At 45.4% G+C, this 22247-nt stretch overlaps 1 protein-coding gene across 1 annotated transcript in view; it reads right to left on the bottom strand.

Moving 5' to 3' along the window:
* Positions 1–22247, bottom strand: part of LOC120055084 (tenascin-like) — a 42425-nt gene that overhangs the window by 4098 nt on the left and 16080 nt on the right. Inside the window, exons 11-15 of the mRNA XM_039002975.1 lie at positions 4732–5007; positions 3187–3309; positions 2332–2475; positions 872–991; positions 149–292 (exon numbers count right to left, since the gene is read on the bottom strand). Of these exons, the coding sequence (XP_038858903.1) occupies positions 149–292; positions 872–991; positions 2332–2475; positions 3187–3309; positions 4732–5007 (807 nt within the window). The remainder of the gene's footprint in view (positions 1–148; positions 293–871; positions 992–2331; positions 2476–3186; positions 3310–4731; positions 5008–22247) is intronic.

The following is a 22247-nucleotide window of genomic DNA, read 5'->3' as shown; positions in this document are numbered from 1 at the left end:
ATAGTTCAGACTGAGTACCTATTCTTTTTGCAGGTTCAGGTTGTCTGTTTGAAATGGTAGGGGGTAAAAAAAACAACTGGCAGACTTGAAAGTGAGAGTTTGTGTGTGGGAGGGAATGTTCTAGGTCATGGCCCTTTAGGCCACTCACCAGTGGTGAACTCAGTTGTGGTGACGGCGCTCTTAGCAGCCGCTCTCATGGCATAGACCTTGACAGTGTAGTGGGTGGCAGGGGTCAAGGAGCTCATCTCAAACTCGACAATGTTCCCAGACACTCTCTCCATCACTGGGGAAACTACACACACAGAACACACAGATACAGTAAGATTACAGAGATAGACAGACAGACAGTGACAGTCAGAGACAGACAGACAGACAGTGACAGTCAGAGACAGACAGAGACAGACAGTCAGAGATTAGACAGAGACAGTCAGAGACAGACAGTCAGAGATTAGACAGTCAGAGATTAGACAGAGACAGAGACAGAGACAGAGACAGAGACAGAGACAGAGACAGACAGACAGTGACAGTCAGAGACAGACAGTGAAAGTCAGAGACAGACAGAGACAGAGACAGACATACTGTAGACAGACAGAGACAGACATAGACCGACATAGACTGACAGAGACAGTAAAGGAGAGTATCCGTACAGATACAGTAAGGTCCCGATCAGCATCTGTCTAAAATATTCTGCAAGGAGATTAAAGCAATCTGGCGATTTAGATCTCTTCTTAAATCCAAACAATGAAGGAACATACAACACACGCAATGGGAGGCCTAATGCCTTTTCTCCCATAATCCCTTGTAATATACAGTACAGTACATCCAGATGGTGTGTGTGTGTGTGTGTGTGTGTGCGCTTGTGATACTGTACCAGTGTCTGCGCTGTAGGTGATGACATATCCGTCTACAGTGGCGATGGCAGGCTGCCAGTGGAGCAGAGCCTGAGTGTCAGTGATGTTGACTGCGGTTAGACCACGGGGCTTGTCCAGAGCTGTCACATAGAACACGCACACACACACACACACACACACACACACACACACACACACACACACACACACACACACACACACACACACACACACACACACACACACACACACACACACACACACACACACACACACACACACACACACACACACACACACACAGACACACAGACACACAGACAAACAATATGGTTACTCTGAGCAGAACCACATCAAATACCTCCCCAAGGATAGAGACATGTTCTGTTGTTAAACGGAAACACAAAGCCTATCCACCCCCAGCCATGCTCCATCTGTGCACACTAACAGCTTTCACAATGGTCTATGCGCTCAGCCTTTAGAGACGGGTTACCACCATTAGTGTTTGATGCTTTGTTTAGAAATATTGAATGAATCCAACCATTTCTGCAGAGCATACAAAGACATGCCTATAATTGTTGTGAGGATGTACTCTGAGTGTACAAAACATTAGGAACACCTGCTCTTTCCATGACACACTGACCAGGTGAATCCAGGTGAAACTATGATCCCTTATTGATGTCACCTGTTAAATCCACTTCAATCAGTGTAGATGAAGGGGAGGATACAGCTTAAAGAATGATTTTTAAGCCTTGAGACAATTCAGAGGGTGAATGGGCAAGACTAAATATTTAACTGCCTTTAAACGGTGTATGGTAGTAGGTGCCAGTGTAACAGTATAACTTTAAACCGTCCCCTCGCCCCGACACGGGCGCGAACCAGGGACCCTCTGCACACATCAACAACAGTCACCCACGAAGCGTCGTTACCCATCGCTCCACAAAAGCCGCGGCCCTTGCAGAGCAAGGGGCAACACTACTTCTAGGTTTCAGAGCAAGTGACGTAACTGATTGAAATGCTAGTAGCGCGTACCCGCTAACTAGCTAGCCATTTCACATCCGTTACACTAGGCACCGGTTTGAGTGTGTAAAGAACTGCAATGCTGCTGGGTTTTTCCACGCTCAACAGTTTGCCGTGTGCATCAAGAATGGATATTCAGCCAACTTGACACAACTGTGGGAAGCATTGGAGTCAACATGGGCCAGCATCCCTGTGGAACGCTTTCGGCACCTTGTAGTCCATGCCCTGACGAATTGAGGCTGTTCTGAGGTCAAAAGGGGGTGCAACTCAATATTTGGAAGGTGTTCTTAATGTTTTGTACACTCAGTGTCTTAAGTATGTGTATGTAGTCTTGCGTTAACGTAAACTAAAGTCTTGTCTGCATCCTAAATAGGGTTCTGGTCAAAAGTAGTGCACTATATAGGGAATATGGTGCCATTTGGGACACATCCCTTGTGTTGTGAACAAGTGTGAACCTCACCTGTGGTGACGCTGCTGGAGCCTGGCTCACTCTCCTTCTGTCCCTTCACAGAAATGACGGACACCTGGTAGGTAACTCCAGGGGTCAGGTTTGGCAGCACGGTCTGAGTCTCAGTTCCACCCACTGTCACAGTCTTGGGAGCGCCTGCACACACACACACACACACACACACACACACACACACACACACACACACACACACACACACACACACACACACACACACACACACACACACACACACACACACACACACACACACACACACACACGGTCAAAAGGTCAGTCAGACGTCTGATTCTGTATACAAAGTTAGTGTCATAACACATCATAAGTGTATTATAATGCAAGGCATTCTAAAGCATTTTGCGTATGAACTTCATAGAATGTGCTCCCAAAAAGTGTTTTCATTATCATCAAGTAGTGAGGGGAAATAGTGAACCAGTCACGGAGCAGTTGACATAGAAGTTGTGTTGACTCCCTGCTTTCAAACTGCCACATCCTCTCACATAGACAGAACAGCCACTAGAGGGCAGAATGAGACTAACATAGGATTCCACAGGATAGATCAGTTCTCTTTACAGAGACTCAAAAAACACCTTATTTATTTTCATTGATTAAATGAAAAACGAATGCCATATGAGCACACCAAACGTGTCAATGACTTACCACTGGTTTTGCAGCCAACGTATGCACAGTATAGGTATGTATCACAGGAGGTTGGTGGTACCTTCATTGGGGAGGACGGGCTCGTGGTAATGGCTGGAGCGGAATGGTTTCTATGTGTTTGACGCCGTCCTCCCCTTAGCAGCCTCCACTGGTACGTTTAGTATAGGTATATCTGTATGTACTCACCTCCCTGAGCAGGGACATAAGTGACACGGAAGCTGTCCACTCGAGCTCTGGGGATTGCCCAGTGTACGGTGGCAGAGGTATCAGTGACTTCAGAGAAGCGGATGCCCGTGGGTGTGCCCAGCCCTGGCATAGGATAAATGATAGAGAGTACAACAAACAAACAGAAGACAGGTAGCTAGTTAGCTAAAGATGCCGTGGACAGACTTTTAAGTGAAGAGAAATTCATACCAGATCCTAGGATATCAAATAATGCCTCATCACATTTTTTTATAAAATAATACTGGTTACAAATAAAAAATAAAAACATTTAACAGGAAAACACATCCCTAAAGCATTCCTGAAGATCCCATCCCTAATACATCCATAAAGATCATATTAAATCCATTAATAACCCAGAAAACACACATTATTCTATTATTTTAGTGTGAGCAGATACGCCAGCATTGAGAACCACTAGTTAAAGTAGATAAAAGGAGATAGACTGAAACAAAGAGGCCAGGGCTTCCAACGCCTGTCGTCAGCACTGAGCCACAGTATCTTGCATGGGATATTAACTTGCCCCCATTGCAGACACACTAAAGTGAAACATGCGGCAGGGCCATTGGACCCGAGAGTGAAGCCATACACACAGAGAAGGCAGGGGACAGCCAGAGAGAGAGAGAGAGCCATTCAGACACTCAACAGACAGACAGACAACTTTCCCTTTACAGTTTAAAGACAATTAGACAAACCCATTTGGTGCAAGCCAGCCAAAGACAACATTGGAGACAACTTGACAGATAGAGACAAAAAAACGGAGCAAATTAATAGATGAGTAAATCTCCTGAGCAGTTCTCTGGATCCCCGTGAATGAGAGGCTATCAGAAGCTGAGTATGGTGTTTACAGTGAGACAGACAGACAGACAGACAGACAGACAGACAGACAGACAGACAGACAGACAGACAGACAGACAGACAGACAGACAGACAGACAGACAGACAGACAGACAGACAGACAGACAGACAGACAGACAGACAGACAGACAGACAGACAGACAGAGAGTGTGTTAGTTCACAGACACTGGGACTGGTTTAAGATGAGAGGGCTGCTGGATGATTCCAGTGGAATCACTCAAGAGTGCTGACAGACAAGACAATGACAGGACAGTGAGCACTGAACAGACACGTCCAACTGGGTAAACAAACCACGATGAGACACATCACACACAGCTGCTGACACAAGACACACAAGGCAGCCCAAGCAGGTTTTAATAATTAATTTGCAAAGCTAACTATTTATAATTCTACCAGATTGCTGCCTTGAACAAATATTATCACACAATGTTATCAGGTTAGCAAACAAAAATGGCTGCAATGATGAAGATATTCAACACTGACCCAACATTGACCCCATTTCCATGCTGTTATTTTAGGAGTACACATTGAGACATTGAGAAAATACAATTTACAGTATTAAAAGAAGCTGACACGTTGCAACGAATACATTCCTAACATCATCTATCCAGTAGCCCTAGGCCATTGCTGGTGTGATGTCATACCGCGTACCTGTTTTTGCCACCACGGAAATAGAATTGGAGAGCTGTCCCGAAATGACTCCATAGAGCTCAATTTTGTACTCTGTGTCCTCAATTAGCTCAGTAAGCACTGTTGTTCTCTCCTCCCCGGGCACGACCACCTCTTGCGGAGAAGCGAGGTCGTCGTTTGTATCATTGATCATAATGACAAAACTATCAAAGAGGTCCTCTTCCGCTGACCAGGCCAGTTTACAGCTGTCTGATGTGACGTCGGAGACCAAGAGATACTCCACGATGGGTTCAGCTTCTGGGTGATAAGGGAAGACATGTTGTTTTCGTCCCCTAGACCTCAAGAGTACTTAAATAAGTTCTTATGAAGATTACAGAAGATCAGGAAGTAACAGTTATTCCATCTGTATGTACAATAGACATCACAATTAGTTATGGATATATATGAGTCAAACAAGAAGAGCAGGTTCACAAGATGCACTAATTAAGTGTTGTTACATACCCTATCCTGGGGGAAATTAAGAGGTTATTTCCAAGAATTATAATGATTTTCATGTTGACTTTTGTTCACTAGTACTCATTGTGTCAGGCATAAGTGAAGTGTTTATACCACTTAGGCATCTTAATAGGTTTTGACACAACTATACATGGGTAGAAAACCTTGTGCTTAGTGTATGTACCTATCACATCCACTGTGGTGAGTGTAAACGTTACAAAATTCCTGGAATTTTCAATAAATTCCCTGGTTTTCCCAAAATCCCGGTTGGAGGTATCCCGGAATCAGGAGTGAATAAGCAAGAAATCCAGAGCCCTCCAACCAGGATTTCTGGAAAACCAGGGAATTTATTGAAAGTTCCAGGAATTGTGCAACCCTAGGTAAGAATGAAAGTAACAACATGCATTTTATTGGTGTAGATAGGTACAGTGTTATTAACCAGCTAGTTTGATCAAATTCAACCCTCAGTTTATCGATGCTGTGACTGCAACAGAACATACATGGGATTTGTGCATCAGTTCCATAATACACTGATACGAAAAGTCATCTACAGTCAGAAGAAAAGGAACATTAGACAGACAGAGTTTTACTAGAGTTTTAAGAGCTTGGGTGACGTCAGGGCAGATGGGTCGGCCGTATACAGTGTTGTAAAAGCCAACTGTGTTAACTAGTCATTAGCAGTAGCTAATAATGGCTGAGGAAGAGTAGAGGAGCCGAGCCAGCAGGAGTCTACAGCTGTTAGAGGAAGTGCTCGGCAGAAGTCAGAGAGAGAGAGAGAGGTTAGACCGACTGCCTGCAATGCAGCATACAGACAGCAGCTCATTAAACTAAAGCTGCTTCCTGGAGAAACAGAGTTACAGATGGATAGAAGGTGGTCCACAGCAGTTTTAAAGTATCTCTGCTATATATGAGAGACGGACTGCCATAGACCTCGAAGTGGACTCAGTGCCGTCTCAGTGCTGCCTGGCTAGATACAGGGACATAACTCATTAGAACACTACACCAAACGTCAGGGTCGCAAGGTCTTGAGCCAGTGTGAACCCAGAGGATTCGGCTGACGTGAAACGAGGGAACTTGTTGTGAGAAGAAGTGGTGGAAAATGAAAACAAGAGTAGACAAATCCCAGGTGCTGTAACTCTTCGTTAGGAGCGGAACAGTCCTGCTTTAGATACAGTAGTCAGCCAGTCAGGGAAGCAGGAAGGGTGGTAGAGAGGGACATGGAGGCCCTGGTCGAAAGTAGTGTACTATATATGGGGTGGCAGGTAGCCTAGTGGTGAGAGCGTTGGACTAGTAACTGGAAGGTTGCAAGATTGAATCCCCGAGCTGACAAGCTAAAAATCTGTCGTTCTGCCCCTGAACAAGGCAGTTAAGCCACTAGGCCGTCATTGAAAATAAGACTTTGTTCTTAACTGATTTGCCTGGTAAAATAAAGGTAAAATATAGTGGGAATAGCCATTTGGGACGCAACCCAGGAGTGCAAACATTTGTTTCTCGACTTCTTTCAGAAGTGTGTTGAACATACATTACACAAACTAATCAATCAATGGAGACAGACTGACAGTGTTTGTATGGATACTTCATAGTGTTGTATATGGATTATGTTTAGGCTAGTCGCTGTCTGAAGAAAACATGGTAGCTCCAAAACTGAAACTTTTCAGCAAATGGAAAAAAAACAGCCATATTTTCCCTTTAACTAACATACAATTACGAAACGTTGGGGTTGGAGCTGGTTTCTCTTCAGATCATTAGCATGCAGACAATGGGCTTCAGAGCAGACTTGAATATGTGCCACATTGAGCCATGGTCCCAGCAAGCCGCAACAGTCCCTGGCACCCCAACACCAGGCGCCAGGCTCCAGGCCACAGTGTCAATGTGAGCATGAGAATGAGGAGCAGAGGGTCTGGGAGCGGAGCAGAGCGGTCCGAGTCTAGGGATAGAGGGAGGACTGGGGGTGCATACAGAACAGAGCCTTCACAGAATGAAACAAAAGCTCCTCAGGGACTTGAAGAAACCACTGACTCTCCATCCATCCATTTGCTGAATCATCATTATCTGGGAACAGCTGAACTATCATGTGCTTTTGATGTTTACTAACAATGATACAATACCCGTATTGTTTATACTGTGAGTATGCAATGGAAAAACCTCAATTTGTCAAAATAAAGAATTGTTTAAAATTTGCTTTGAAAGGATCATTTCAAATATATCCCTTTTAAAGTTACCAAATAAGTAGATGAGGGACAACTAATTTGACGTCGTTTTTTTTAGCAGGTGAGTGGCAAGACAGAAAGCGAGACCTCAATAGAACAAAGTGTGGTATGTGCAGCCTGGTCTCTATGTGAGTGTTTTTGTAGAGTTGGTGGTACCAGGGGTCTCTATGTGAGTGTTTTTGTAGAGTGGGTGGTACCAGGGGTCTCTATGTGAGTGTTTTTGTAGAGTTGGTGGTACCAGGGGTCTCTATGTGAGTGTTTTTGTAGAGTGGGTGGTACCAGGGGTCTCTATGTGAGTGTTTTTGTAGAATGGGTGGTACCAAGGGTCTCTATGTGAGTGCTTTTGTAGAGTGGGTGGTACCAGGGGTCTCCATGTGAGTGTTTTTGTAGAGTGTGTGGTACCAGGGGTCTCTATGTGAGTGTTTTTGTAGAGTGGGTGGTACCAGGGGTCTCTATGTGAGTGTTTTTGTAGAGTGGGTGGTACCAGGGGTCTCTATGTGAGTGTTTTTGTAGAGTGGGTGGTACCAGGGGTCTCTATGTGAGTGTTTTTGTAGAGTGGGTGGTACCAGGGGTCTCAATGTGATTGTTTTTGTAGAGTGGGTGGTACCAGGGGTCTCAATGTGAGTGTTTTTGTAGAGTGGGTGGTACCAGGGGTCTCTATGTGAGTGTTTTTGTAGAGTGGGTGGTACCAGGGGTCTCTATGTGAGTGTTTTTGTAGAGTGGGTGGTACCAGGGGTCTCTATGTGAGTGTTTTTGTAGAGTGGGTGGTACCAGGGGTCTCTATGTGAGTGTTTTTGTAGAGTGGGTGGTACCAGGGGTCTCTATGTGAGTGTTTTTGTAGAGTGGGTGGTACCAGGGGTCTCTATGTGAGTGTTTTTGTAGAGTGGGTGGTACCAGGGGTCTCCATGTGAGTGTTTTTGTAGAGTGGGTGGTACCAGGGGTCTCTATGTGAGTGTTTTTGTAGAGTGGGTGGTACCAGGGGTCTCTATGTGAGTGTTTTTGTAGAGTGGGTGGTACCAGGGGTCTCTATGTGAGTGTTTTTGTAGAGTGGGTGGTACCAGGGGTCTCCATGTGAGTGTTTTTGTAGAGTGGGTGGTACCAGGGGTCTCTATGTGAGTGTTTTTGTAGAGTGGGTGGTACCAGGGGTCTCTATGTGAGTGTTTTTGTAGAGTGGGTGGTACCAGGGGTCTCAATGTGAGTGTTTTTTTAGAGTGGGTGGTACCAGGGGTCTCTATGTGAGTGTTTTTGTAGAGTGGGTGGTACCAGGGGTCTCCATGTGAGTGTTTTTGTAGAGTGGGTGGTACCAGGGGTCTCTATGTGAGTGTTTTTGTAGAGTGGGTGGTACCAGGGGTCTCTATGTGAGTGTTTTTGTAGAGTGGGTGGTACCAGGGGTCTCTATGTGAGTGTTTTTGTAGAGTGGGTGGTACCAGGGGTCTCTATGTGAGTGTTTTTGTAGAGTGGGTGGTACCAGGGGTCTCTATGTGAGTGTTTTTGTAGAGTGGGTGGTACCAGGGGGCTCCATGTGAGTGTTTTTGTAGAGTGGGTGGTACCAGGGGTCTCCATGTGAGGGTTTTGTAGAGTGGGTGGTACCAGGGGTCTCTATGTGAGTGTTTTTGTAGAGTGGGTGGTACCAGGGGTCTCTATGTGAGTGTTTTTGTAGAGTGGGTGGTACCAGGGGTCTCTATGTGAGTGTTTTTGTAGAGTGGGTGGGAGCAGGGGTCTCTATGTGAGTGTTTTTGTAGAGTGGGTGGTACCAGGGGTCTCTATGTGAGTGTTTTTGTAGAGTGGGTGGTACCAGGGGGCTCCATGTGAGTGTTTTTGTAGAGTGGGTGGTACCAGGGGTCTCTATGTGAGTGTTTTTGTAGAGTGGGTGGTACCAGGGGTCTCCATGTGAGTGTTTTTGTAGAGTGGGTGGTACCAGGGGTCTCTATGTGAGTGTTTTTGTAGAGTGGGTGGTACCAGGGGGCTCCATGTGAGTGTTTTTGTAGAGTGGGTGGTACCAGGGGTCTCTATGTGAGTGTTTTTGTAGAGTGGGTGGTACCAGGGGGCTCCATGTAAGTGTTTTTGTAGAGTGGGTGGTACCAGGGGGCTCCATGTGAGTGTTTTTGTAGAGTGGGTGGTACCAGGGGTCTCTATGTGAGTGTTTTTGTAGAGTGGGTGGTACCAGGGGGCTCCATGTGAGTGTTTTTGTAGAGTGGGTGGTACCAGGGGTCTCTATGTGAGTGTTTTTGTAGAGTGGGTGGTACCAGGGGTCTCCATGTGAGTGTTTTTGTAGAGTGGGTGGTACCAGGGGTCTCTATGTGAGTGTTTTTGTAGAGTGGGTGGTACCAGGGGTCTCTATGTGAGTGTTTTTGTAGAGTGGGTGGTACCAGGGGTCTCAATGTGAGTGTTTTTGTAGAGTGGGTGGTACCAGGGGTCTCTATGTGAGTGTTTTTGTAGAGTGGGTGGTACCAGGGGTCTCCATGTGAGTGTTTTTGTAGAGTGGGTGGTACCAGGGGTCTCTATGTGAGTGTTTTTGTAGAGTGGGTGGTACCAGGGGTCTCCATGTGAGTGTTTTTGTAGAGTGGGTGGTACCAGGGGTCTCTATGTGAGTGTTTTTGTAGAGTGGGTGGTACCAGGGGTCTCTATGTGAGTGTTTTTGTAGAGTGGGTGGTACCAGGGGTCTCTATGTGAGTGTTTTTGTAGAGTGGGTGGTACCAGGGGGCTCCATGTGAGTGTTTTTGTAGAGTGGGTGGTACCAGGGGTCTCCATGTGAGGGTTTTGTAGAGTGGGTGGTACCAGGGGTCTCTATGTGAGTGTTTTTGTAGAGTGGGTGGTACCAGGGGTCTCTATGTGAGTGTTTTTGTAGAGTGGGTGGTACCAGGGGTCTCTATGTGAGTGTTTTTGTAGAGTGGGTGGGAGCAGGGGTCTCTATGTGAGTGTTTTTGTAGAGTGGGTGGTACCAGGGGTCTCTATGTGAGTGTTTTTGTAGAGTGGGTGGTACGAGGGGGCTCCATGTGAGTGTTTTTGTAGAGTGGGTGGTACCAGGGGTCTCTATGTGAGTGTTTTTGTAGAGTGGGTGGTACCAGGGGTCTCCATGTGAGTGTTTTTGTAGAGTGGGTGGTACCAGGGGTCTCTATGTGAGTGTTTTTGTAGAGTGGGTGGTACCAGGGGGCTCCATGTGAGTGTTTTTGTAGAGTGGGTGGTACCAGGGGTCTCTATGTGAGTGTTTTTGTAGAGTGGGTGGTACCAGGGGGCTCCATGTAAGTGTTTTTGTAGAGTGGGTGGTACCAGGGGGCTCCATGTGAGTGTTTTTGTAGAGTGGGTGGTACCAGGGGTCTCTATGTGAGTGTTTTTGTAGAGTGGGTGGTACCAGGGGGCTCCATGTGAGTGTTTTTGTAGAGTGGGTGGTACCAGGGGGCTCCATGTGAGTGTTTTTGTAGAGTGGGTGGTACCAGGGGGCTCCATGTGAGTGTTTTTGTAGAGTGGGTGGTACCAGGGGTCTCTATGTGAGTGTTTTTGTAGAGTGGGTGGTACCAGGGGGCTCCATGTAAGTGTTTTTGTAGAGTGGGTGGTACCAGGGGGCTCCATGTGAGTGTTTTTGTAGAGTGGGTGGTACCAGGGGTCTCTATGTGAGTGTTTTTGTAGAGTGGGTGGTACCAGGGGGCTCCATGTGAGTGTTTTTGTAGAGTGGGTGGTACCAGGGGGCTCCATGTGAGTGTTTTTGTAGAGTGGGTGGTACCAGGGGGCTCCATGTGAGTGTTTTTGTAGAGTGGGTGGTACCAGGGGTCTCAATGTGAGTGTTTTTGTAGAGTGGGTGGTACCAGGGGTCTCAATGTGAGTGTTTTTGTAGAGTGGGTGGTACCAGGGGTCTCTATGTGAGTGTTTTTGTAGAGTGGGTGGTACCAGGGGTCTCTATGTGAGTGTTTTTGTAGAGTGGGTGGTACCAGGGGTCTCTATGTGAGTGTTTTTGTAGAGTGGGTGGTACCAGGGGTCTCTATGTGAGTGTTTTTGTAGAGTGGGTGGTACCAGGGGTCTCTATGTGAGTGTTTTTGTAGAGTGGGTGGTACCAGGGGTCTCTATGTGAGTGTTTTTGTAGAGTGGGTGGTACCAGGGGTCTCCATGTGAGTGTTTTTGTAGAGTGGGTGGTACCAGGGGTCTCTATGTGAGTGTTTTTGTAGAGTGGGTGGTACCAGGGGTCTCTATGCGAGTGTTTTTGTAGAGTGGGTGGTACCAGGGGTCTCTATGTGAGTGTTTTTGTAGAGTGGGTGGTACCAGGGGTCTCCATGTGAGTGTTTTTGTAGAGTGGGTGGTACCAGGGGGCTCTATGTGAGTGTTTTTGTAGAGTGGGTGGTACCAGGGGTCTCTATGTGAGTGTTTTTGTAGAGTGGGTGGTACCAGGGGTCTCAATGTGAGTGTTTTTGTAGAGTGGGTGGTACCAGGGGTCTCTATGTGAGTGTTTTTGTAGAGTGGGTGGTACCAGGGGTCTCCATGTGAGTGTTTTTGTAGAGTGGGTGGTACCAGGGGTCTCTATGTGAGTGTTTTTGTAGAGTGGGTGGTACCAGGGGTCTCTATGTGAGTGTTTTTGTAGAGTGGGTGATACCAGGGGTCTCTATGTGAGTGTTTTTGTAGAGTGGGTGGTACCAGGGGTCTCTATGTGAGTGTTTTTGTAGAGTGGGTGGTACCAGGGGTCTCTATGTGAGTGTTTTTGTAGAGTGGGTGGTACCAGGGGGCTCCATGTGAGTGTTTTTGTAGAGTGGGTGGTACCAGGGGTCTCCATGTGAGGGTTTTGTAGAGTGGGTGGTACCAGGGGTCTCTATGTGAGTGTTTTTGTAGAGTGGGTGGTAACAGGGGTCTCTATGTGAGTGTTTTTGTAGAGTGGGTGGTACCAGGGGTCTCTATGTGAGTGTTTTTGTAGAGTGGGTGGTACCAGGGGTCTCTATGTGAGTGTTTTTGTAGAGTGGGTGGTACCAGGGGTCTCTATGTGAGTGTTTTTGTAGAGTGGGTGGTACCAGGGGGCTCCATGTGAGTGTTTTTGTAGAGTGGGTGGTACCAGGGGTCTCTATGTGAGTGTTTTTGTAGAGTGGGTGGTACCAGGGGTCTCCATGTGAGTGTTTTTGTAGAGTGGGTGGTACCAGGGGTCTCTATGTGAGTGTTTTTGTAGAGTGGGTGGTACCAGGGGGCTCCATGTGAGTGTTTTTGTAGAGTGGGTGGTACCAGGGGTCTCTATGTGAGTGTTTTTGTAGAGTGGGTGGTACCAGGGGGCTCCATGTAAGTGTTTTTGTAGAGTGGGTGGTACCAGGGGGCTCCATGTGAGTGTTTTTGTAGAGTGGGTGGTACCAGGGGTCTCTATGTGAGTGTTTTTGTAGAGTGGGTGGTACCAGGGGTCTCTATGCGAGTGTTTTTGTAGAGTGGGTGGTACCAGGGGTCTCTATGTGAGTGTTTTTGTAGAGTGGGTGGTACCAGGGGTCTCCATGTGAGTGTTTTTGTAGAGTGGGTGGTACCAGGGGTCTCTATGTGAGTGTTTTTGTAGAGTGGGTGGTACCAAGGGTCTCTATGTGAGTGTTTTTGTAGAGTGGGTGGTACCAGGGGTCTCAATGTGAGTGTTTTTGTAGAGTGGGTGGTACCAGGGGTCTCTATGTGAGTGTTTTTGTAGAGTGGGTGGTACCAGGGGTCTCCATGTGAGTGTTTTTGTAGAGTGGGTGGTACCAGGGGTCTCTATGTGAGTGTTTTTGTAGAGTGGGTGGTACCAGGGGTCTCTATGTGAGTGTTTTTGTAGAGTGGGTGATACCAGGGGTCTCTATGTGAGTGTTTTTGTAGAGTGGGTGGTACCAGGGGTCTCTATGTGAGTGTTTTTGTAGAGTGGGTGGTACCAGGGGTCTCTATGTGAGTGTTTTTGTAGAGTGGGTGGTACCAGGGGGCTCCATGTGAGTGTTTTTGTAGAGTGGGTGGTACCAGGGGTCTCCATGTGAGTGTTTTTGTAGAGTGGGTGGTACCAGGGGTCTCTATGTGAGTGTTTTTGTAGAGTGGGTGGTACCAGGGGTCTCTATGTGAGTGTTTTTGTAGAGTGGGTGGTACCAGGGGTCTCTATGTGAGTGTTTTTGTAGAGTGGGTGGTACCAGGGGTCTCTATGTGAGTGTTTTTGTAGAGTGGGTGGTACCAGGGGGCTCCATGTGAGTGTTTTTGTAGAGTGGGTGGTACCAGGGGTCTCTATGTGAGTGTTTTTGTAGAGTGGGTGGTACCAGGGGTCTCCATGTGAGTGTTTTTGTAGAGTGGGTGGTACCAGGGGTCTCTATGTGAGTGTTTTTGTAGAGTGGGTGGTACCAGGGGGCTCCATGTGAGTGTTTTTGTAGAGTGGGTGGTACCAGGGGTCTCTATGTGAGTGTTTTTGTAGAGTGGGTGGTACCAGGGGGCTCCATGTAAGTGTTTTTGTAGAGTGGGTGGTACCAGGGGGCTCCATGTGAGTGTTTTTGTAGAGTGGGTGGTACCAGGGGTCTCTATGTGAGTGTTTTTGTAGAGTGGGTGGTACCAGGGGGCTCCATGTGAGTGTTTTTGTAGAGTGGGTGGTACCAGGGGGCTCCATGTGTGTGTTTTTGTAGAGTGGGTGGTGTTTTTGTAGAGTGGGTGGTACCAGGGGTCTCCATGTGAGTGTTTTTGTAGAGTGGGTGGTACCAGGGGGCTCCATGTGAGTGTTTTTGTAGAGTGGGTGGTACCAGGGGGCTCTATGTGAGTGTTTCTGTAGAGTGGGTGGTACCAGGGGGCTCCATGTAAGTGTTTTTGTAGAGTGGGTGGTACCAGGGGGCTCCATGTGAGTGTTTTTGTAGAGTGGGTGGTACCAGGGGGCTCCATGTGAGTGTTTTTTTAGAGTGGGTGGTACCAGGGGTCTCTATGTGAGTGTTTTTGTAGAGTGGGTGGTACCAGGGGGCTCCATGTGAGTGTTTTTGTAGAGTGGGTGGTACCAGGGGTCTCTATGTGAGTGTTTTTGTAGAGTGGGTGGTACCAGGGGTCTCCATGTGAGTGTTTTTGTAGAGTGGGTGGTACCAGGGGGCTCCATGTGAGTGTTTTTGTAGAGTGGGTGGTACCAGGGGGCTCTATGTGAGTGTTTCTGTAGAGTGGGTGGTACCAGGGGGCTCCATGTAAGTGTTTTTGTAGAGTGGGTGGTACCAGGGGGCTCCATGTGAGTGTTTTTGTAGAGTGGGTGGTACCAGGGGGCTCCATGTAAGTGTTTTTGTAGAGTGGGTGGTACCAGGGGTCTCCATGTAAGTGTTTTTGTAGAGTGGGTGGTACCAGGGGGCTCCATGTGAGTGTTTTTGTAGAGTGGGTGGTACCAGGGGGCTCCATGTGAGTGTTTTTGTAGAGTGGGTGGTACCAGGGGGCTCCATGTGAGTGTTTTTGTAGAGTGGGTGGTACCAGGGGGCTAACTGATCTGAAATGACCGGTATTATTCTCTAATGACAGCAGAAGTAGGCAGAGGCCAGGTTCATCTATGTACTCTATGCTGTAAAACAGATGGCTGTAACCAAACTGAAACCCAACTTAAATCCCAACTGAAAATAGATTACTACATTGGACAACACCTCGCTGGCAAAACATTTTAGTGGCACCCGTCTTGATGGCTGGCGGAGAGAACATTTTGAAGTTGAAAAGTTCCTTTCTTGCAATTCTACACATTTTGCCATGTGGCGAAGAGAAAATGTTGCAAATTTAGAACTAATTTCATGCAACTCTACTAGTTTTGCCACTGCATACAAATACTTATTATTACTTATTGTAACTACTGCTTAACGTCTTAGCACATGCCAAAATCCTCAATGGCTTTAACAGCAAACAAAGCAAGTAGTCTTGAAGTGAGATTGTTCTGTACATTGTTCACGCTCCATTCAGTCCACAACATTGTAATCAGCAGAATGTGAATGGTTGACAATGACCTTTATTGGTTGGTTCGAGAGGATAAATCAATGCACCTGTTGGGTCTCTGCTGTCTCTTTGCAGTCGGCCACTACTCACTACCCGTGGTAAAGATCACAACGCGGGGGCCGACTGACAGTTTAGAAATGCTTCAGGTGCTTTTTTATGTCATGGCACGTCCTGACAGGCAGATAGTGTGCTAAGGGTGGATCAAAGATTGATTCACCGCAGGCCATGCCAGGTCTCATGTGAACTGAATAATTTTGGTCTGGGCGGGGTGGTTCTATACCGTGGACGGTTGGTTTCAAAATATATTTTACAGTCTGTGCATCAAAGTGAGGGAAACACACAATGTGGGAAGAGGTATTGTCAGGTTATAATGGGTTATGGGAGAGGCATGATTTGAGTGGCAAGAGGTTTAAAACTTGTGTTTTTTTTGTATTGTGAGGTCGGGCATTAGAAAGTTCGAGCACTGATGATGGGTGATTAGGCCTGGCTCTCAGACGCCTTTTCAATTCATTCCAAAGTTTTTCGATGGGGTTGAGGTCAGGGCTCTGTCTAGACCAGTCAAGTTCTTCAAATTTGATGAACTTACTTGTTGGAAAGGTGGCATCCTATGACGGTGCCACGTTGAAAGTCACTGAGCTCTTCAGTACGGGCCATTCTACTGCCAATGTTTGTCTATGGAGATTGCATGGCTGTGTGCTCGGTTTAACACATCTGTCAGCAACGGGTGTCCCTGAAATAGCAGATCCCTCTAATTTGAAGGGGTGTCCAAATACTTTTGGTCATGTAGTGTATTTCCTGTGTCCCAAATGTCACCCTATTCCAGAACCCTATCGGCCCTGGTCAAAGGTAGCGCACTATATACAGTTAAAGTCGGAAGTTAACATACACTTAGGTTGGAGTCATTAAAACTCGTTTTTCAACCACTCAAAACTCACAAATTTCTTGTTAACAAACTATAGTTTTGGCAAGTCAGTTAGGACATTTACTTTGTTTACGTACACTAAGTTGACAGTGCCTTCAAACAGCTTATGAAAATTCCAGAACATTAAGTCATGGCTTTGAGTCAATCGGAGGTGTACATTTGGATGTATTTCAAGGCCTACCTTCAAACTCAGTGCCTCGTTGCTTGACATCATGGGAAAAATCCCAAGAAATTAGCCAAGACCCCAGAGAGAAAATTGTAGACCTCCACAAGTCTGGTTCATCCTTGGGAGCAATTCCCGAACGCCTGAAGGTACAAATCAATCCCAGAACAACAGCAAAGGACCTTGTGAAGATGCTGGAGGAAACAGGTACAAAAGTATTTATATCCACAGTAAAATTTGTCCTATATCGACATAACCTGAAAGGCTGCTCAGCAAGGAAGAAGCCACTGCTCCAAAACCGCCATAAAAAAGCCAGACTACGGTTTGCAACTGCACATGGGGACAAAGATTGGACTTTTTGGAGAAATGTCCTCTGGTCTGATGAAACAAAAATAGAACTGTTTGGCCATAATGACCATCATTATGTTTGGAGGAAAAAGGAGGAGGCTTGCAAGCCGAAGAACACCATCCCAACCGTGAAGCACGGGGGTGGCAGCATCATGTTGTGGGGGTGCTTTGCTGCAGTAGGGACTGGTGCACGTCACAAAATAGATGGCATCATGAGGATGGAAAATGATGTGGATATATTGAAGCAACATCTCAAGACATCAGTCAGGAAGTTAAAGCTTGGTCGCAAATGGGTCTTCCAAATGGACAATGACCCATGCATACTTCCAAAGTTGTGGCAAAATGGCTTAAGGACAACAAAGTTAAGGTATTGGAGTGGCCATCACAAAGCCCTGACCTCAATCCTATAGAAAATTTGTGGGCAGAACTGAAAAAGCATGTGCGAGCAAGGAGGCCTACAAAACTGACTCAGTTACACCAGCTCTGTCAGGAGGAATGGGCCAAAATTCACCCAACTTATTGTGGGAAGCTTGTAGAAGGCTACCCGAAACGTTTGACCCAATTTAAACAATTTAAAGGCAATGCTACCAAATACTAATTGAGTGTATGTAAACTTCTGACCCACTGGGAATGTGTTGAAAGAAATAAAAGATGAAAGAAATCATTCTCTCCTCTATTATTCTGACATTTCACATTCTTAAAATAAAGAGGTGATCCTAACCGACCTAAGACAGGACATTTTGACTAGGATTAAATGTCAGGAATTGTGAAAAACTGAGTTTAAATGTATTTGGCTAAGTTGTATGTTAACTTCCGACTTCAACTGTAGGTAATACTGTGCCATTTGGGATGAATTGTCTCTCCTCCCATTTTCAGTCATCAGAAGCAACTGTGGCAGGGTCTCAGGTTTGGCCTTTAGCACATGCAGATGGATATGTGATGGGATGAATAAAATAACTTATTGTCAAGACGAGATCATCTCAAAAACATGCAGGACAGGCACTTTGTGCTCCATTTGGAGGAGAAATTGTCATGCAACATTTTTATATCAAAATAGTATCAAAAGGGCCTCCCGAGTGGCGCAGTGGTCTAAGACACTGCATCGCAGTGCTAGCTGTGCCACTAGAGATTTTGGGTTCGAGTCCAGGCTCTGTTGCAGCCGGCTGCGACCGGGAGACCCATGGGGCGGCGCACAATTGGCCCAGCGTCGTCCGGGTTAAGGGAGGGTTTGGCCGGCAGGGACGTCCTTTTCCCATCACGCACTAGTGACTCCTGTGGCAGGCCGGGTGCAGTGCACGCTGACACGGTCGCCAGGTGCACAGTGTTTCCTCCGACACATTGGTGCGGCTGGCTTCTGGGTTAAGTGGGCATTGTGTGAAGAAACAGCGCGGCTTGGTTGGGTTGTATTTCGGGGAGGACGCACGGCTCTCGACCTTCGCCTCTCCCGAGTCCGTACGGGAGTTGCAGCGATGAGACAGGACTGTAACTACCAATTGGATACCACGAAATTGGGGAGAAAACGGGGTAAAAGAAAAAAAATTGTATCAAACATCAAAACTTATTTAAAATTCAACAACATTTCTGGTCTTGTTCCTGGAACTTTGGGGAAGACCATCCTCCTCAGTGAATTTCATAAAATAAAAAATAGTGAAACATTAAAAACTAAAAATTATTTTAGATAAAACTATACTAAATATATTCACGTCACCAAATAATTGATTAAAACACACTGCTTTACAATGAAGGTCTACAGTAGCCTCAGCAACACTCTGTAGGGTAGCACCATGGTTTAGCCAGAGGACAGCTAGCTTCTTTCCTCCTCTGGGTACATTGAATTCATTACAAATCCTAGGAGGCACATGGTTCTCACCCCCTTCCATAGACTTACACAGTAATTATGACAACTTCCGGAGGACATTCTCCAACCTATCAGAGCTCTTGCAACATGAACTGGCATGTTGTCCAGGATCAGAGAATGAATCTAGTCCTGAAAGCATAAGCTACAGTTAGCTAGCACTGCAGTGCATAAAATGTGTTGGTTAGTTGATTTAAATTGAGAGAAAGACAATAGTTGAACAGTTTTGAACAAATCATTTTTTTACAAAATGAAGGAGAAGCAAGAGAGAGAGAGAAAGAGATTTGATTGTATTTTTTTAAACTTTCACTTTCACTTAGCTAGAGATTGTGGCTACCTAGTTTAGCCTACTCAAATACCTGGCTCAAACAGAGAGGGTTGCTATGTTAGCTAGCTGGCTACTGCTATCCAACACTGGAACTCTTCCAAGTCAAGGTAAGCTTTTGGTTTCATTAAATTATTGTAACTGCTAAACTGCTTTCTGATTGTACACTGACTGTGCATGATTGTAGCAGGTTTACTAAATATGTCTAATATGTTGACTATGACATGATAAAGATGTAGTCTGTGTGTAGTGGTTAGCAGTCATGATATGAAGGTTTGGCTTGGAAAGGTTTTTTCGCCTGGTCACAGACAGCTGATGTGTTGTGCACTGAAGTCCACAAGTGAAGGTAAAAGATGAGAGGAGGAGAGCGCATAGATAGTTGCGAGAAGGAATCATATAAAACAAAGAGCATGTTGTTTTTATGTGGCTGTTATGAAAGTGAACTGTGTTTGTTTCTTAAACGGAAGCAAACTGAGTCGAAAAGGGGATAAACATAGCTGAATTTGGATGTCGATGAAGGCAGCCCCCCGCACCTCTCTGATTCAGAGGGGTTGGGTTAAATGTGGAAGGCACATTTATGTTGAATGCATTCAGTTGTACAACTGACTAGGTATCCCCCTTTCCCTAATTTGTCCAATAAAAACTCTAATTTGCATCTGTTGGACTAATGATTACACCCTAGATCAGCTTGATGCAGGCAAGACTGTGCAAGGCGTCACTGTCTGTCTCCTCAATTGATTACTCAAAATTATCTCGGCCTGTGTGCACCTACGCTGTAAACTTTCATTCATAGGCTAGGTTTCGCACATTGACTCTGTACCGGTACCACCTGTATATTGCCTCGCTACTGTTATTTTCACTGTCATTAATCAGTTTTTTTTAATTTCTTTACTTATCTATTGTTTACCTAATACCTATTTTTTACTTAAATTTCGCTGTTGGTTAGGGCTTGTAAGTAAGCATTTCACTGTAAGGTCTACACCTGTTGTATTCTGTGCACGTGACAGATAAACCTTGATTTGATTTGTAGCAACCTCATGATGGGTACAGGGAAAATTTTAGTATCATGTAGTAGCCTAAAACAGAGATTCTTAAGCTTTTTCAGCTCGAGACCCAAATGAGACATTTTCTGTCCTTGAATGACCGAATTTAAGAAGAAATAGTGTGTCATTATAAATGTTTACTCATAACTCGCGACCCACCGCTCACATCAGTGGCGGTCAGTGCCATTTAAGTTGAGGGAGGATGTTGTTTTTTTCATGAGCATGGCCTTATTTCTGTTACAGCATATTGGATGACTCTCATTCATATTCCATTCACCCAGTTCAATGTAACAGCGATAGGTTTAGACTACTATATGATACACAACTTTTCCCTATAGCCATCATGAGGTTGCTACAGGCTAGCCTATGAATGAAAGTTTATACATTTATAAAGTTTATAGGTGCACACAGGTCGAGAGACAAATTTAAGATGACAGACAGTGACACATGGACTGACAGTGACATTGAATACCGCCGTGCACACTCTTGCCTGCATCTAGCTGATATAGAAATAGTTTTTCAACAGAATCGGTGGAATGAATACACCCCTGATCACGTGTAAACACAGTTCACTTTCATAGCAGCCATGTTATATTTATTTTCATGCGCTCTCCTCCTCTCACCTCTTCCCTTCACTTGTGGACTTCAATGCACATTAGCTGTATGTGACCAGGCGAAAAAAACCTTCCAAGCCAAACCGCTACACACAGCCTACATCGTTGTCACCATAGTTGCTAAAGTAACAACAAAGATATGTATAACTAAACTCATTGTTCTATCTGTGGTAACATCATAGTCAGCATAGCTGATAGAACTAACGCGTTAGTAAACCCGCTACAATCATGCAGTAACGTTACAGTGTACAGTCAGTAAGCAGTTACACCGGCGGGCCCCGGTGGCAATATATTAGTAAACCAAAAGCTTACCTTTAATTGGAAAAGTTCCAGTGTTGTGTTCTAGCTAACATATCATTCCTCTGTTTGAGCAGGGTGTTTCAGTAGGCTAGCTGCATTTGCTAGCTAAGTAAGTGAAATAGAAAGTGAAAAAAATGAAGAACTCTCTCTCTCTATTTTTCTCTTGTCTCTCCTTCATTTTGGAAGAAATTAATTTGTTCAAAACTGTTCGACTATTGCCTTTATCTCTCTTTGAGTCAACAACTCACCACATTTTATACACTGCAGTGCTAGCTAGCTGTATTTTATGCTTTCAGTACTAGATTCATTCTCTGATCCTTTGATTGGGTGGACAAAATGTGAGTTCATGCTGCAAGAGCTCTGATAGGTTGGAGGACGTCAAAGCATCCCGGAGTCGCCTCTTCACTGTTGACATTGAGATGAGTGTTTTGCGGGTACTATTTAATGAAGCTTCCAGTTGAGGACTTGTGAGGCGTCTGTTTCTCAAACTAGACACTAATGTACTTGTCCTCTTGCTCAGTTGTGCACCGGGGCCTCCCACTCCTCTTTCTAATCTGGTTAGAAACAGTTTGCGCTGTTCTGTGAAGGGAGTAGTGCACAGCGTTGTACGAGATCTTCAGTTTCTTGGCAATTTCTCGCATGGAATAGCCTTCATTTCTCAGAACAAGAATAGACTGATGAGTTTCAGAAGAAAGTTCTTTGTTTCCGGCCATTTTGAGCCTGTAATTGAACCCACAAATGCTGATGCTACAGATACTCAACTAGTCTAAAGAAGGCCAGTTTTATTGCTTCTTTAATCAGAACCACAGTTTTCAGCTGTGCAAACATAATAGCAAAAGGGTTTTCTAATGATCAATTAGCCTTTTAAAATGATAAACTTGGATTACCTAACACAACGTGCCATTGGAACACAAGAGGGATGGTTGCTGATAATGGGCCTCTGTAGATATTCCATAAAAAATCTGTCGTTTCCAGCTACAATAGTCATTTACGACATTAACAATGTCTACACTGTATTTCTGATCAATTTGATGTTATTGTAATGGACCAAAAATTAGCTTTTCTTTCAAAAACAAGGACATTTGTAAGTGACCCAAAACTTTTGAACGGTAGTGTATATAAACTCAGCAAATAAATAAACGTCCTCACTGTCAACTGCGTTTATTTTCAGCAAACTTAACATGTGTAAATATTTGTATGAACATAACAAGATTCAACAACTGAGACATAACCTGAACAAGTTCCACAGACATGTGACGAACAGAAATGGAATAGTGTGTCCCTGAACAAAGGGGGGGTCAAAATCAAAAGTAACAGTCAGTATCTAGTGTGGCCACCAGCTGCATTAAGTACTGCAGTGCACCTC

Source organism: Salvelinus namaycush, chromosome 1, assembly GCF_016432855.1.
Source record: "Salvelinus namaycush isolate Seneca chromosome 1, SaNama_1.0, whole genome shotgun sequence".
Classification (NCBI taxonomy): domain Eukaryota; kingdom Metazoa; phylum Chordata; class Actinopteri; order Salmoniformes; family Salmonidae; genus Salvelinus; species Salvelinus namaycush.
The sequence above is the reverse complement of the archived record's forward strand: the minus strand, read 5'-3'. Positions and strand labels throughout refer to the sequence as shown.